The sequence below is a fragment of the Mobula birostris genome, chromosome 2 (genome assembly GCF_030028105.1).
Source record: "Mobula birostris isolate sMobBir1 chromosome 2, sMobBir1.hap1, whole genome shotgun sequence".
In the NCBI taxonomy this organism is placed as follows: domain Eukaryota; kingdom Metazoa; phylum Chordata; class Chondrichthyes; order Myliobatiformes; family Myliobatidae; genus Mobula; species Mobula birostris.
This window is the reverse complement of record NC_092371.1, coordinates 64,070,114-64,086,458: the sequence shown is the minus strand read 5'-3', so window position 1 is coordinate 64,086,458 and position 16,345 is coordinate 64,070,114. Positions and strand designations below refer to the sequence as shown.

The 16,345-nt window shown below is 39.9% G+C and overlaps 1 protein-coding gene across 1 annotated transcript in view; it reads right to left on the bottom strand.

Moving 5' to 3' along the window:
- Positions 1–16,345, bottom strand: part of LOC140187083 (disks large-associated protein 4-like) — a 276,915-nt gene that overhangs the window by 170,266 nt on the left and 90,304 nt on the right. The window contains exon 5 of the mRNA XM_072242023.1: positions 14,902–14,916. Within this exon, the coding sequence (XP_072098124.1) occupies positions 14,902–14,916 (15 nt within the window). The remainder of the gene's footprint in view (positions 1–14,901; positions 14,917–16,345) is intronic.

Genomic DNA, 16,345 nt, shown 5'->3' with positions numbered 1-16,345 from the left:
AGGGACCAAAAGATTTAGGTAGAGAATCAACTCCACAGTGGAATTTCTTTACAATCAAAAAGGATAAATCGACTGAAATTTAAATTGAAGGTAAACCAACATATCCAACTAATTATGCTTAATTAATTTGAGACTTAACTACTCAATATACGTATGATATCAGTCAAGGGAAACTCAGAACAGTGCAAACGTGAATATAACTCCTGGATTTGCATTTCAGTGGCAAGTAACAAAGAAAAATGCACCCCGTGTTCTGTATTTAGTTGTGCTTGCTCACTCAGCAATCCATGTTATTTGAAGTTTTAACTTCATGGGAAATTAAATCTGACGTGATTTATGGAAATGGTTTGTGTTTGAAGTAAGTTACAAATTCCCGTGAGTTTCTTCTTAATGGAATCCACAATAAAATTTGTCAGGTGAAGAAAATATGTCTAACAATAAATGAAAGTGAGAGGTTACCTTGTGTAAGAAAGCAGAGCCAGAGGAAAAACACTTAGCCATAATGATAGTATCCATGCTAACACAAATGCATACAGCAATTCCAGAAAAGGAATTAAATTAACGGAACACATAAATTTTAATCAGTCAATCACTGGTTTTGTAAAAATAGTCTAGGTCCTAGAAACATAAGAAGCAGAGAGAGCTTCCATGTAATGGGAAGTTAACAAATGAGCCTTTAATGAATTGATAGAAAACGTTTTGCAGGAAGCTGTAACCATGGCAACATAGACTCTGATAGAAATGGCCTTAATTATCAACAGAAAATATATTGGAAATACTCAGCAGGTCAGGCAGTAACAGGGAAGAGAAAGTGAAGTTTGCATTTCAGGTCAATGCTTCAACTTATTTGATGTTTTCTTCTTCATGGGAAATTAAATCTGTCATGATTTATGGAAATTGTCTATGCATTTAAAATCTATTTTGAAGTTCTGTGAATTGCTAGTTAATGGTATAATGTGCTAGAAACAGCATGACACCCTAAAAATATATTAAAATGGCATTACATGATAGGCTTGCACCAATTAGATCCCTCATCAGTGAAAGTTGACAGCCCAAGGCCAATTGCATGGCGTACATTGCGCGTGTAAAGACATTTTTCATCAAATGCCGGAGGAACTCAGCAGGACAGGTAGCATGTATGGAGGGAAATAAACAGCTGATATGTCAGGCCGAGACCCTTCATCAGGACTCTTTTTTTTACTCATTACTTACTCATTTTTTATTGGTGTGTAATCAGTACAATGATCACAGCATTTGGACTGTGGATTTGGGACAGCGCTTGGGCCAATCGAGAGAGATGGAATCTGTCTTATACTGGCATTTTGTTAGTATCCTTGGACCACTACCTTCCATGCCGAGGTGAATCCTAATCAGAGATGTCAGTTTGCTTGTCTGATAACCCAAGAGACTATCACCACCATACGTTTACCACTTTTATCCAATTTGACTTGTATTACAAAGGGCCAATTTATTGTTGAAATGGTCATAAGGTCCTTCACAGGGAAAGTCAGCAGTTGTGATCCTGGTCTATCAGGATCTAAGGTCCTGGTTCTGAGATCTGGGCTCCGCACCTCAAGGCACAAGAATGGCAACACCAAAGCTGTTTCTGCAGACTCCTTGAAATCTACTGGAAGAGTGAATCACATCCATTGTGAAAGCCACATCATTCCCATAGATTGGTCCCAGGTTTCCAAAATAGACATTCTATTCCAAGCTGTGCTCTGGCAGGAGACTATCAAGAAGAGGAAAGGACTCAAGAAAAAAAGCCTCCTTAGAAAAAAAGCCACATTCCCACAGATTTCTAGATTACAGGCACCGACTCCTCAAAGTTGGGAAAGAGCATTTTTGAAGACACTGCTTATATTGCCTCTCTGCAATAGGAACAAACAGAAATCTATTGTAAGTAATGGAATGAATACACTGTCTTACAAATATCCACCCACCCAATCTTCTTGCTCCATCTGCGAACAAATCTATAGTAGTTATCACCAAATACTATAGTTATCACCAAAACCCACAACTCAAGCGGAAGCAACACCTTTGATCTGAGGAGAAGGGGTCGTCAATGATGATGACAACAATAGTGAGTGAGACACTAGGAAACCAGACCCTAAAGGGAAGAAAACACAAGCTGACATATCAACTTTTGCATGTAATCTGGGGTTATTTTATTTCGAAGCATAACTTAGAAAGTTTCTTTTAGAACCCTCATCTTTGTATTTTGGCTAAGAGGATGCTACAGTAGTCTATAATGGAGGGAAGATAAGATGCACCTATTCCAAGCTCTGTCATGGAAAGAGATTACCAGATAGAAAGAGGAAAAGATTCAAAGACATCGGTAAATACAGGGATTGGTATTGGACTTGGAGGGGTTGACAATAGCATGGGGAAAAAGGGGCTGCCTAGATATTCCTGACGAAGGGTCTCAGCCTGAAACGTCGACTGTACCTCTTCCTAGAGATGCTGCCTGGCCTGCTGCGTTCACCAGCAACTTTGATGTGTGTTGCCTAGATATTATCCTCTCTTTTTTTGCCATCTCTCAGTTTGAAGCATGCATGCTAATGATAGGAAATTCTTTAGGGCATATTAATGTCATGAATTAGGCATAATATTATTTATATACATAATATGTTATGAGTCACAGTATTATAGAGAGGTTTAACTTTACTGTATTTAACAAATACAGCACATCATATACTCTACATATGCTTTGTTGGGGAAAATAGAAAATTATTGATTTTATTGTGATGTATACTCTGCAACTTTATTTGATAAACACAATATCTTACTTCACTGGGTAAGACAATCATAATCATTGAAACATAGATGTCAGGAGAAGAACGTTAATTCTTCTTCACACTTATCATCAACTTCACTAAAATGATCCTTCCAGTTTAGTACAAAAAACAACTTGGATATTCAAGATGCCAATTTAGCATTTCATCAACATACTAAATCCAATTTAAAGGAATATGATTTGCATCAGTAGAGAGTGTTTAAGGAAATCCAGTAGTCGAGGTTTTAATGATAGGACAGTTATATAGAAGAAGGAAGGACAAATAAAGGGAGAAATCTAGGAAGTGTATAATTAGATTTGGGTCTGTTACACAAGCTGAGTGAAATGCTTTATGTGTGTGCTGTAATTTCAATTAAATACATTAATTATGATAAAGTGTTGTTTTGAAAAATCTTTCCTTGTATGAGTGCTGGAAGGAAGTAATCTGTGTGGATTCTGTGTCTAGTTTGTGAAATTCTGTCAGACAGCTGAAAGCAATCATGTTAAAAATATAAGTGAAATATTCCAATATGAAATGAACACTACTGGTTTTCTATATTAAAGACACAATGCTTGTATCAGGAAGCTTACCTCTAAATGCTGCATGACAATTTTATCAGATGCTTTATTGTATTTTTCAATCTTTAAGTGACAGCTCAAGGAAACGAGATTATCATTATTTTTAGGAAAAACAATATTTCAACAATAGAATTGACAAAACAAGTGCATGGAATTAAAATGAGAATTTAATCCCCATGAAAATGCACTTGTGAAATAATTGTTTTTTACTCCAGTCCTAAATTCCAGAAAAAAAAGATTGCATGTTGTGACTTACAGCAATGTATATGCTGTAGGCAAAAAGCAGTAGCAGAATGTGATTCTGAGAGCCATCAAACAAAGCAGAAGTGACACTGAATGTTTCAATAAACTGATTGTGTTCCATTTCCGCACCCTAATATTTATAAATGACTGAAACAGAGTCTTCAGAGAGGAAGGAAATAGTACAAAAATTAATTATATGGACCAAACCTACTCTCTTAAATCTTTAGTTCACTGAATTCTGACAGCTTTTTCTTGAGAAGAATTTAAAAAGCTCTTCAAAAATTTCAATTACCAGATCTACTTGCTAACTGAAAAAAGTATCCTCTAGAATTTAAAGTATTAGTTTCAGATATTCAATGAAAATGCATATTTTTATCTCTGTTGTCAATCCCGCCTCCTCTTGGTTGGGGACTAAAGGATAAATCAAGAAGAAATTAATAAGAAACAAAGATCGTAATTATGAGCTCTTATCTATCTGACCAGCTGGTTTGGAACAGTTGAGAGCTTGAATATAATAGATGAGCCAAATTGGATTACATTAGAATAAAGTCAGAGTTGCTTTTAAATTTCACTTGAATCTCAAAGTATTGGAAGGAATTTTTCAGCTAAATTTATATAACCTTAAATAACTGGTACTTCTGCGATTAAGCTATCAAATATAGAAGACCAGGACTTAGTGACAGATGATGCCACATTTGTTTTTATGTCCTACTGCTGGAATCCTAATGGTAGTACCTGGTCTAGCTGAGGTTCTCCAGCATCACACCAGAGAATTTTCACTCAGATCCTGCACCCAATCAAACCTAATATAGGACCCCAAATTGTGCTGGTTTCAACAGAGGTTCCAGACCATCAGAGTAGGAGTCAAAGTTCAAAGTTCAAAGTAAATTTATTATCAAACTACATATATGTCACCATATACAACCCTGAGATTCATTTCCTTCCAGGCATACTCAATAAATCCATAGAATAATAACAATAACAGAATTAATGAGAGACTGCACCAACTTCGGCATTCAACCAGTGTGCAAAAGACAACAAACAAAAGACAATAAATAAATAAACACTAAATATTGAGACCATGAGATGAAGCGTCCTTGAAAGTGAGTCCATTGTTGTGGTAACATTTCAGTGATGGGGCAAGTGAAATTGAGTGAAGTTATCTCCTTTGGTTCAAGAGCCTGATGGTTGAGGGGTAGTAACTGCCACTGAACCTGGCGGCGTGAGTCCGCCACACCACCAGTTGCTTTTATATTATTTTACCTTAGTTTTTGACCATTTCCTTATGTTTGTAATTATATCATATTTTTAAAATTTTTAATTTTTTTAAAGCTTTTTAAAATGTCTAAAGTAATAGTCTTTTCAAAGCCTTGAATGTAAGACACAGGTATTAATTATTAACATTCCTCACGCCAGTTTGCCTTCAGTCAAGGCCTGGCAAAAAGCCATGGGGACAAGTTTTGCATCACAGCACCTGGCCAAGGTCTGATCACCACATGGAGCAAACTGCCTGACTTGGAGATGGAGGAGGCCAAAAAGACTGACCTCTGCAACCAGCTCAGGTAAGTATGGAGAGACAGGGACTGTTGAACTTGACTCCAGATAGGTCCACAGCAATCCTGTTCAGCAATGCAGGCATCATACCATTATTTGGCATCAGAGACTTCGCATTTTAATGGTAAAACACTTCTCTTTATTTTTGACTGAGTATGTTTTTAAGAGCATCATGTTCATTTATACCATCATTAAAGGAAACCTCACAGAAAATTCAGAATACAGCTGTCAAGGAATGTTATAGAACATTTATATCTCCATAACATACAGTAGAACATAATATAGAATATATATGTCACAGGAACAGGCACTTTGGCCCACAGGTTAGAGCCAACCTAATCAAATTAATGAAACCTAATCCTCTTTGTCTACACACGCTCAATGTCCATCCATTCTCTGCATGTCTACATGCCTATCTAATAGTCTCTATCCAGTCAACATCCTGGTAAATCTCTTCTGCACCCTCCCCACAGCCTCCACATCCTTCACATAATGAGGCGACCATAACTGAATGAATCGCAATGTGTCATGACAACTTGCATTCTCCTCTTCTGCCTCTTTTTGTTTTGGTGTTTTGGCAAAGTACACGATGGCCCCCTTCGAGAAGAGATGAGAACCTCTACGTTGCACTGAATCAGATTTGGAAACCTAAAATGTGAATCATAGTTGGCTTTTTTAGGTGGTAACACTTGCACATTTTTAAGATACAGTCTGGGAACAAATTTCACAGAATAGTTTATCTCATTAGACCATAGAAGCAGCTGTTTAACTCTGTCTGGTGGTGACGGGATGGCACCATCCTATGTGGGATTAATTGCCCAGCAGGATTGAATTGGAACTTAGGTCTGTGCTAAATTTAGTTTTCTTTTGGAATGAATACAGTGCTACAATGAGCGCCAGTGTCCCTGGGCTTGGGAAGGAGAACATTGGCCTGTGGTCCAGTCCTGTCTGTTGGAGAGGAACACTTGTTGGAAACAGCAGATATTGTTTGTATTAATTTTGAAACGATTAGGCTGCGAAACTCACTGTTCACCAGAGCTAATTCAGATTACTCATTCGATTAACAGCACCTCTCTACTTCACAGCAAAATCCAAACCTTTATGTTTAAAAAGGATAACCATATCAACTCCCTGGTTTCAGACCCCTTAACAATAATACGCAAACAGAGCTCATGATTAGGTTGCAAATAACAATTTAGAGATTAGCTTTATTTGTCACATGTACATCGAAATCTCAAAATAAACAGTGAAATGTGTCATATGCTTCAATGACCGAGGGTGTGCAGACAGCAGTCTCCAAGTGACGCCAAAATAGCATGTCTGCAACTTACTAAGCTTAAACCGTATGTCTTTGAAATATAGGAGGAAATTGGAGCACCTGGAGGAAATCATGCAGTCATGGGGAGAATGTATAAATGCCTTACAGACTGTGGCAGAATTGTAATAGCAATATGCAAACTGCTACATGACGATGCCGCCCCTAAAATTTTGTCTTTACAACATGCATGCTTATCTATATCTGAATATGGAGAACACAGTCAGAACTAAGAAAAAGAATGTTATGCAACTGCCTGCAATACAAGTAGCATGCTCTTAAATAAACCATGTTGGGTAATTGGAACACTTGATGACAATACTATATGACCCCTGGTGGTAGTTTTGACTCAATGCATGAACATTACATCAAACATTTTGGAAAATTTTTTTTAACAAGTTAACATTACGAAGACTTAAGATGAATCCGTAGCAAAATAAATTAGTGACCTTAAGAGAGAAGCCGAAAAAAATTTAAACAATACAATACTTCAGAACAACAGACTTTTTTTTATATTCTCATAAATACTTAGACTTTTCTTGTTGAAATAATTGAAATCTGAAGAAAATCCTGGTGACCACTGAAAGCATTCAATCGGTTATGCCAATAAAATGAAATTTCTCCACATTATAGTCCAAAATGGCCAAGCCCTTGTTCTGAAAGTATGTCTCATGGCTTATTTATTGATTTATTGATTGATTGATTGATTGATTGAGATAGAGCAGAGAATAGGCCCTTCCAAACCTTTGAGCCACACCATCCAGCATTCCCCTGATTTAGCCCTAGCCTAATCATGGGACAATTTACAACGACCAATTAACCTACCAACCAGTATATCTTTGGACTGTGAGAGGAAACACACATGGTTACGGGAAGAAGGTAAAAACTTACAGAAGTGGCGGAAACTCAACTCTTCTGCCAGGGGAATTGTCTTCTTTCCAACAAACCTGTTAATTTCTTAAAGAACTTTTAGCATTTCAGTAAGATCTCCTCTTATTCTTTCAAACTCTAGAAAATGCAGACCTAGTCTAATCAAAAACATGAAAATTTCTGCAGCTGCTGGAAATCCAGAGCAACACACACACACACACACACACACACACACACACACACACACACGCGCGCAAAAAAAATTGCTGGAGGAACTCAGCAGGTCAGGCAGCATCTATGGAAATGAATAAATAAAAAGGTTGGGGGAGGGGAAAGGGGATAGCTATAAAGTAATAGTTGAAGCCAAGTGGGTTGGAAAGATAAAGATCTGGAGAAGGAATCTGAAGGAGAGGAGAAAGGGAAGGAAAAGGGGACCCAGGTGGAGGTGATAGCCAGGTGAGAAGTAAGTGGACAGAATGTGGAATAAAAGAATGAGGGAGGGGGAAAGGATTTTTTTTACACTGGAATGAGAAATATATATTCATGCCATCAGGTTGGAGCTCCCATACGGAATATAAGGTGTTACTCCTCCACCCAGAGGGTGGCCTCATCTTGGCACAAGAGGAGTCATGGACAGATATGTTGGAACAGGAATGGGAATTGGAAATAAAATGCTTGTTGCACCTCCAACCCAAGGGTGGCTACTCAGTCTCTTCTCATACAGCAACACTGCCATCCCTGGAACAAATTAAGTGAATCTTTGCCTGGCTGACTTCATGGCAAATATACTCTTCTTTAGGTAAGGGGACTAAAATTGGAGTATTTAAATCCTCTCACAATAAAGGCTACCATACTATTTGTCATCTTAATTGATTGCTCTGACTGCATTTTGCCTTCAGTTACTTGTAAACAAATGAACACATCGATCCTCTTGATTCACAAATTCTCAGCAATCTCTCAATATTTAACCTTTCTGTTATTCGTACAGGAATGGATAACTTCACTTTATCCTGCCTTCTGTTGCATCTACTGTACTCACACACACCCAACTAGTTCAAACCTCCTTGAAGCCCCACTGTCATAAAAAAGAGGGCATAGGTTTCTGGTGATAGGAAGGAGTTTTAAGTGGGATGAGAGGGATGAAGTTTAGTTACACAGAGAATGATCGCTATCTGCCAGAGGAGGTGGTGAAATCAGATAGTTACTATGTTTAAGAAGTACTTAGACAGACACTTAAACAGGCTTGACATTATAGGGTATGGACCCAACAACCCAGGCTAACAGGCAAAAAAGATGGTATGGATGTGGAGCACCAAAAGGGCCTGTTTCTGTGCTGTGTGTTTCTAAGATTCTGAACCTCTATATCTTTCTCCATACGAACATTTCCACCCCAGTTCAATATCGTCAACAAACTTGAAAGTATGCCATTTTTTCCCTTAGCCAAATCTCATCAGCGTTTTGGGCCAGACCCGCTACTACAGCTTGACTGTACTCTTTTCCTAGAAGCTGCCTGGCCTGCTGAGTTCCTCCAGCATTTTGTGTGTGTTGCTCGGACTACCAGCATCTGTGGATTTTCTCTTGGTTGTCCCTAAGATCAAGCTTATTTACTGTACCAATAACAAGCCAATTTGACAAAACACAAGATAAGTAAGACTGATAATTGTGGAAATTGAAATAATGTGTTTATCAAGCTATTGTCCATTACCTTGCACCTACTCTATCTCAATTCAGTGCCGAATGGTTGAGTCTCTGTTTAATATCATGTGGATCACCAAACTTGTTCAGTTCATATCTCAGAACAGATCAAATACACTGTAATACACTGAGTATAGACGAACTCTTGGAGATGATAGCACGGGCAGTAGATCTTTTATCTTATTTAATGTAAAATGCATCACTCCGAAAAAGTATAGGAACAGGTGTCACCTTAAATTCTCAGAAATTCTTGTTCCGCTAACAATAGCGGCCTACTCAAATCAGTTAGCATGATAGGATACCCTCAAAGTGAATACAACCGTTGTTGATATTAAAGACGCAGCAGTTAAATTCTGGAAAGGGCAGCCACCATGGTGGGCATGGACATTGTGGGCCGAAGGGCCTGCCCTGTGTTGAACTCTTCTGTGTTCCAGCAGTGAGCAGTACACAACTGGTCAAATTTGCTGCACTGCATTTTCCTTCATGCTATTACCTGATGTGAAAAGCATTGAAGAAGCGCTTCTGGTGACGCCCAAGTACCTGGAATCACAAATTGGTGTCAGAATGTGATTCAAGTACAATACATCTTGGGTGACAGCTCCATTAATCCCCATCTGTGCAGAGATTACTTGAAGGGAACTGAAATGTTATAACAAAGCCAACATGCTGGGAGAGGCAGCATTTTAGTTTCCCATTTTGTGAAGAGACAACATCTTGAGTCACTTCTAATTGGATCCAATGGCATTTCCTCATATACTTTATCCCACATGTTTGTACTAAGTCTTGAAAGATCAATACTAATGTCCTTTATATAATGCCTTTAACATAGAAATGTTTGCCAGGAAGCTTTTAAGACACTTTATTTGTAAAAAAAAGGATACTGGCCAGAATTGCCAAAATCCTGATTGCAGAGTTGGGCTTTATGAACAGTCATTCCGATGGACAGCAATGTATAAGGAGGGAACTCAAGACCACATGTCCCATGACCCATCTGTATGATGACAATGTTATGAGTTTTAGAGAAAGTCAGATGATCTAAAGCAGGGGTATCAATACTCAATATCTACCTTGGCAGTGTATATTCATATTTGACAACAAGTCCAAGATCTGTGCCTAAGTGGTATTGAGGCACTGCTGTCTGGGCAGCCCACCAATTTCTCCAAGTGCGGAACAGAGCTGGCAACATTAATACAGACTACCTGAGTATCAGAGAAACAGTGATACTTATCTAGAGTGAAATTTAGGGGCTTGCCTTTGTCAAATGGGAAATTCGGGAAATTCCGGATCATTCGGGAGAATGAAGAGATTATAGATAGTAGCTACAGGGAGGAAGTTACGCCAAAGGAGCAGAGCACAGGAAATTGGGTCACTGTCAGGCGAGGGAAGAGGAAAGGGTAGGCAGAGCAGGGTTCCCCTGTGGCCATCCTCCTCAACATCAAGTATACCGCATTGGATACTGTTGAGGGGGATGACTTACCTGGGACAAGCTGCAGTAGCCGGATCTCTGGCACTGAGTCTGGTTCTGCAGCGCAGAAGGGAGGGTGAAAAAAGAGGAGAGCGGTAGTGATAGCGGATTCAATAGTTAGAGGTACAGATAGGAGGCTCTGTGGTCGTGACAGAGAATCCAGGATGGTTTGTTGCCTCCTGGGTGCCAAGGTCAAGGATGTCTCTGATCGATTGCATGACATTCTGAAGTGGGAGGGTGATCAGCCAGATGTCATGGTGCGCATCGGTACCAATGACATAGCAAGGAAGAGTGAGGAGGTCCTGGAGAGTGAGTATAGAGAGCTTGGTAGGAAGTTGAAAAGCAGGACCTCGAGGGTGGTAATCTCAGGATTGCTACCTGTGCTACGTGCCAGTGAGGGTAAGAATAGGATGCTCTGGAGGATGAACAAGTGGCTGAAGAACTGGTGTAGGGAGCAGGGTTTCAGATTTCGGGATCATTGGGACCTCTTCTGGGGCAGGTGGACATGTACGAGAGAGATGGGTTACACTTGAACTACAAGGGAACGAATATCCTTTCAGGGAGGTTTGTTAGTGCTATTGGGGAGGCTTTAAACTAGATTTGCAGGGGGATGGGAACCAGTGTGCCAGAGCTGACAGTGTGGTTGGGGTGAAAATAAATTATGTTAAAAGTTCAAGCAAAGCCGCAAATAGAAAGGTTGTGAGTGGTGGTAAAAATCTTCTGAGGTGTATATATTTCAATGCTAGGAGTATTGCGGGGAAGGCGGATGAGTTGAGGGCGTGGATTGACACGTGGAATTATGATGTTGTAGCAATTAGTGAAACTTGGCTACAGGAGGGGCAGGACTGGCAGCTTAATATTCCAGGGTTCCGATGTTTCAGATGTGATCGAGGCAGAGGAATGGAAGGTGGGGGGGGGGTAGCATTGCTTGTCAGGGAAAATGTTACAGCAGTGCTCAGGCAGAATAGATTAGAGGGCTTGTCTACTGAGTCCTTATGGGTGGAGCTGAGAAACAGGAAAGGTATGGCCACATTAGTGGGGTTGTATTATAGACCACCCAATAGTCAGCGAGAATTGGAGGAGCAAATCTGCAGAGAGATAGCAGGCAACTGCAGGAAACATAAAGTTGTGGTGGTAGGGGATTTTAATTTTCCACATATTGATTGGGACTCCCATACTGTTAGGGGTTTAGATGGGTTAGAGTTTATAAAATGTGTTCAGGAAAGTTTTCTAAATCAATATATAGAGGTACCAACTAGAGGAGATGCGATATTAGATCTCCTATTAGGAAACGAGTTAGGACAAGTGACAGAAGTGTGTGTAGGGGAGCACCTTGGTTCCAGTGATCATAACACCAATAGTTTCAACTTGATCATGGATAAAGATAGATCTGGTCTTAGGGTTGAGGTTCTGAACTGGAAGAAGGCCAAATTTGAAGAAATGAGAAAGGATCTAAAAGGCGTGGATTGGGACAGGTTGTTCTCTGGCAAGGATGTGATCGGTAAGTGGGAAGCCTTCAAAGGAGAAATTTTGAGAGTGCAGAGCTTGTATGTTCCTGTCAGGATTAAAGGCAAATTGAATAGGAATAAGGAACCTTGGTTCTCAAGGGATATTGCAACTCTGATAAAGAAGAAGAGAGAGTTGTATGACATGTATAGGAAACAGGGAGTAAATAAGGTGCTTGAGGAGTATAAAAAGTGCAAGAAAATACTTAAAAAGGAAATCAGGAGGGCTAAAAGAAGACATGAGGTTGCCTTGGCAGTCAAAGTGAAGGATAATCCAAAGAGTTCTTACAGGTATATTAAGAGTAAAAGGATTGTAAGGGATAAAATTGGTCCTCTTGAAGATCAGAGTGGTCGGCTATGTGTGAAACCAAAAGAAATGGGGGAGATCTTAAATGGTTTTTTTGCATCTGTATTTACTAAGGAAATTGGCATGAAGTCTATGGAATTAAGGGAAACAAGTAGTGAGATCATGGAAACTGTACAGATTGAAAAGGAGGAGGTGCATGCTATCTTGAGGCAAATTAAAGTGGATAAATTCCCAGGACCTGACAGGGTATTCCCTCAGACCTTGAAGGAGACTAGTGTTGAAATTGAAGGGGCCCTGGCAGATATATTTAAAATGTTGGTGTCTACAGGTGAGGTGCTGGAGGATTGGAGAATGGCTCATGTTGTTCCATTGTTTAAAAAAGGATCAAAAAGTAATTCGGGAAATTATAGGCCGGTAAATTTGACGTCGGTAATGGGTAAGTTATTGGAGGGAGTACTAAGAGACAGAATCTACAAGCATTTGGATAGACAGGGACTTATTAGGGAGAGTCAACATGGCTTTGTGCGTGGTAGGTCATGTTTGACCAATCTATTGGACTTTTTCGAGGAGGTTACCAGGAAAGTGGATGAAGGGAAGGCAGTGGATATTGTCTACGTGGACTTCAGTAAGGCCTTTGATAAGGTCCCACATGGGAGGTTAGTTAGGAAAATTCAGTCGCTAGGTATACATGGAGAGGTTGTAAATTGGATTAGACATTGGCTCAATGGAAGAAGCCAAAGAGTGGTAGTAGAGGATTGCTTCTCAGAGTGGAGGCCTGTGGCTAGTGGTGTGCCACAGGGATCAGTGCTGGGTCCATTGTTATTTGTCATCTATATCAATGATCTGGATGATAATGTGGTAAATTGGATCAGCAAATTTACTGATGATACAAAGATTGGAGGTGTAGTGGACAGTGAGGAAGGTTTTCAAAGCTTGCAGAGGGATTTGGATCAGCTGGAAAAATGGGCTGAAAAATGGCAGATGGAGTTTAATACAGACAAGTGTGAGGTATTGCACTTTGGAAGGACAAACCAAGGTAGAACATACAGGGTAAATGGTAAGGCACTGAGGAATGCAGTAGAACAGAGGGATCTGGGAATACAGATAGAAAATTCCCTAAAAGTGGCGTCACAGGTAGACAGGGTCGTAAAGAGAACTTTTGGTACATTGGCCTTTATTAATCAAAGTATTGAGTATAAGAGCTGGAATGTCATGTTGAGGTTGTATAAGGCATTGGTGGGGCCGAATCTGGAGTATTGTGTTCAGTTTTGGTCACCAAATTACAGGAAGGATATAAATAAGGTTGAAAGAGTGCAGAGAAGGTTTACAAGGATGTTACCGGGACTTGAAAAACTCAGTTACAGAGAAAGCCTGAATAGGTTAGGACTTTATTCCCTGGAGCATTGAAGAATGAGGGGAGATTTGATAGAGGTATATAAATTATGATAGGTATAGATAGAGTGAATGCAAGCAGGCTTTTTCCACTGAGGTAAGGGGAGAAAAAAACCAGAGGACATGGGTTAAGGGTGAGGGGGGAAAAGTTTAAAGGGAACATTAGTCGGGGGCTTCTTCACACAGAGAGTGGTGGGAGTGTGGAATGAACTGCCAGACGAGGTGGTAAATGCGGGTTCTTTTTAACATTTAAGAATAAATTGGACAGATACATGGATGGGAGGTGTATGGAGGGATATGGTCTGTGTGCAGGTCAGTGGGACTAGGCAGAAAATGGTTCGGCACAGCCAAGAAGGGCCAAAAGGCCTGTTTCTGTGCTGTAGTTTTTCTATGGTTTCTAATAATTAAACCATTTTAAAAATGTTTGACTTTTCTCTGTATTAGCTCTGGAAGGAATCTCCAGCCATCCATCATGAAGGACCCCCATCACCCAGAACATGCCCTCTTCTCACTGATCATCAGGGAGGAGGTACAAGAGCCTAAAGGCACCCCACTCGATGATTCAGGATTAGCTTCTTCCCCTCCACCATCCAATTTCCGTATGGACTTTGAACCCATGAACACTACCTCACTACTATGTTGCACTACTTATTTAATTTAACTTATTAATACATATATTTACTTCTCACTGTAATTCACAGTTTTTGTTATTATGTATTGCAATGTACTGTTATCACAAAAGCAACAAATTTCCGACTTAAACCAGTAATACTAAACCTAATTCTGATTCTGATTCTAATCGATATACAACCTAGAGGAGAAAATCTGCAGATGCTGGAAATCAAAGCACCACACATAAAATTACTCCAGCATTTTGTGTGTGTTGCTTGATGCTGTGCTTAACAAGTTATATCTCTATGCTCAGTGAAAATAGGGAAAAAAATGTTTTCAACATCTCAGTCACAAAAACACCAACTCTCCAACTACCATTTCAAGTTCTGTGAGAATTGTGTACATCTCCACAAGATCTTCCTCTCATTCTTCTAAACTTAATGGAGTAACCCTACAACTCTTTCCTCATATGAGAAACCCACCAGCCCACAAATCAACTTCATGATGCAATACCGTACTCACTCTGTCACAGGCAAATTTTTTATTGTGTGGTAAGGCTAGATCAGAACACAATATTTTAGATTTTACCTTTGAACTTGAAGGCTGAACACATGGTTAATGGCAGAATTCTCAGCAGTGTGGAGGAAGAGAGGGATCTTGGGGTCTACGTCCATAGATAGCTCAAAGTTGCCACGCAAGTTGATAGGGTTGTTAAGAAGGCATATGGTATGCTGGCCTTCATTAGTCAGAAGACTGCGCTCAAAAGCCGTGAGGTAATGTAGTAGCTTTACAAGACTCTGGTTAGACCACACTTGGAGTATTATGTTCAGCTCCGGCTGCCTCATTATAGGAAGGATGAGGAACCATTAGAGACAGTGCAGAGGAGATTTGACAGGATGCTGCCTGGATTAGAAAACATATCTTATGAGGAAAGATTGAGTGAGCTTGGTCTTTTCCCTTGGAGTGAAGGAAGATGAGAGGTGACTTGTTGGATGTGAATAAGATAAAAAGAGGCACAGAGAGAGTGGACAGCCAGTACCTTTTTATTTGTCCCAGGATGGCAATGGCTAATACCAGAGGACAAACTTTTTAAGGTCGGCGGAGGAGAGCTTAAGGGGGGGGGATGTCAGTGTTTGGTTTATTAAACAGAGATTGGTAAGTGCCTGGAATGCACTGCTGAGGGTGGTGGTAGAGGCAGATACATTAGGGACATTTAAGAAACTCTTAGGTAGGCACATGGATGAAAGAAAAATGGAGGGTTATGGGCTATGGAGGAAGGAAAGGTTAGATTGATTGAAGAATAGATGAAAAGGACTGCGCAACATCATGGGTTGAAAGGGCCGCAATACCTGCACTATACTGTATCTACTGCATTCTGTGTACCATTACAAGAGCTCCATGTAATTGGAGCAAGACTTACTATAAATTGGTAAACAAATTGATTGTTGTCATATATACTGAGGTACAGTGTAAAGTTTTGTTTTTCCATGGCATCTATACAGATCACTTCATCACAGCGGTGCTCTATCTTTGTATTCAAACCCTCTTGCAGTAAAGGCCAAAATGTCATTTGCCTTTCCAATCGCCTGCTATTACTGCAGGCAAATTTTCAGTGAATTGAATTGAATTGACTTTATTACTTACATCCTTTACATAATCTTTACATTACGTCTCCATCTAAATGTGCAATGTGCAATTTATAGTAATTTATAATAAATAGTATCTACAACAGGATAGTCAATATAACATAGAAATATAGTTGTGTCAGCAAGAATTAATCAGTCTGATGGCCTGGTGGAAGAAGCTGTCCCGGAGGCCTGTTGGTCCTGGCTTTTATGCTGCTGTACCGTTTCCTGGATGGTAGCAGCTGGAACAGTTTGTAGTTGGGGTGACTCGGGTCCCCAATGATCCTTTGGGCCCTTTTGGTACATCTGTCTTTGTAAATGTCCTGAATAGTGTGAAGTTCACATCTACAGATGCGCTGGGCTATCCGCACCACTCTCTGCAGAGTCCTGCGATTGAGGGAAGTACA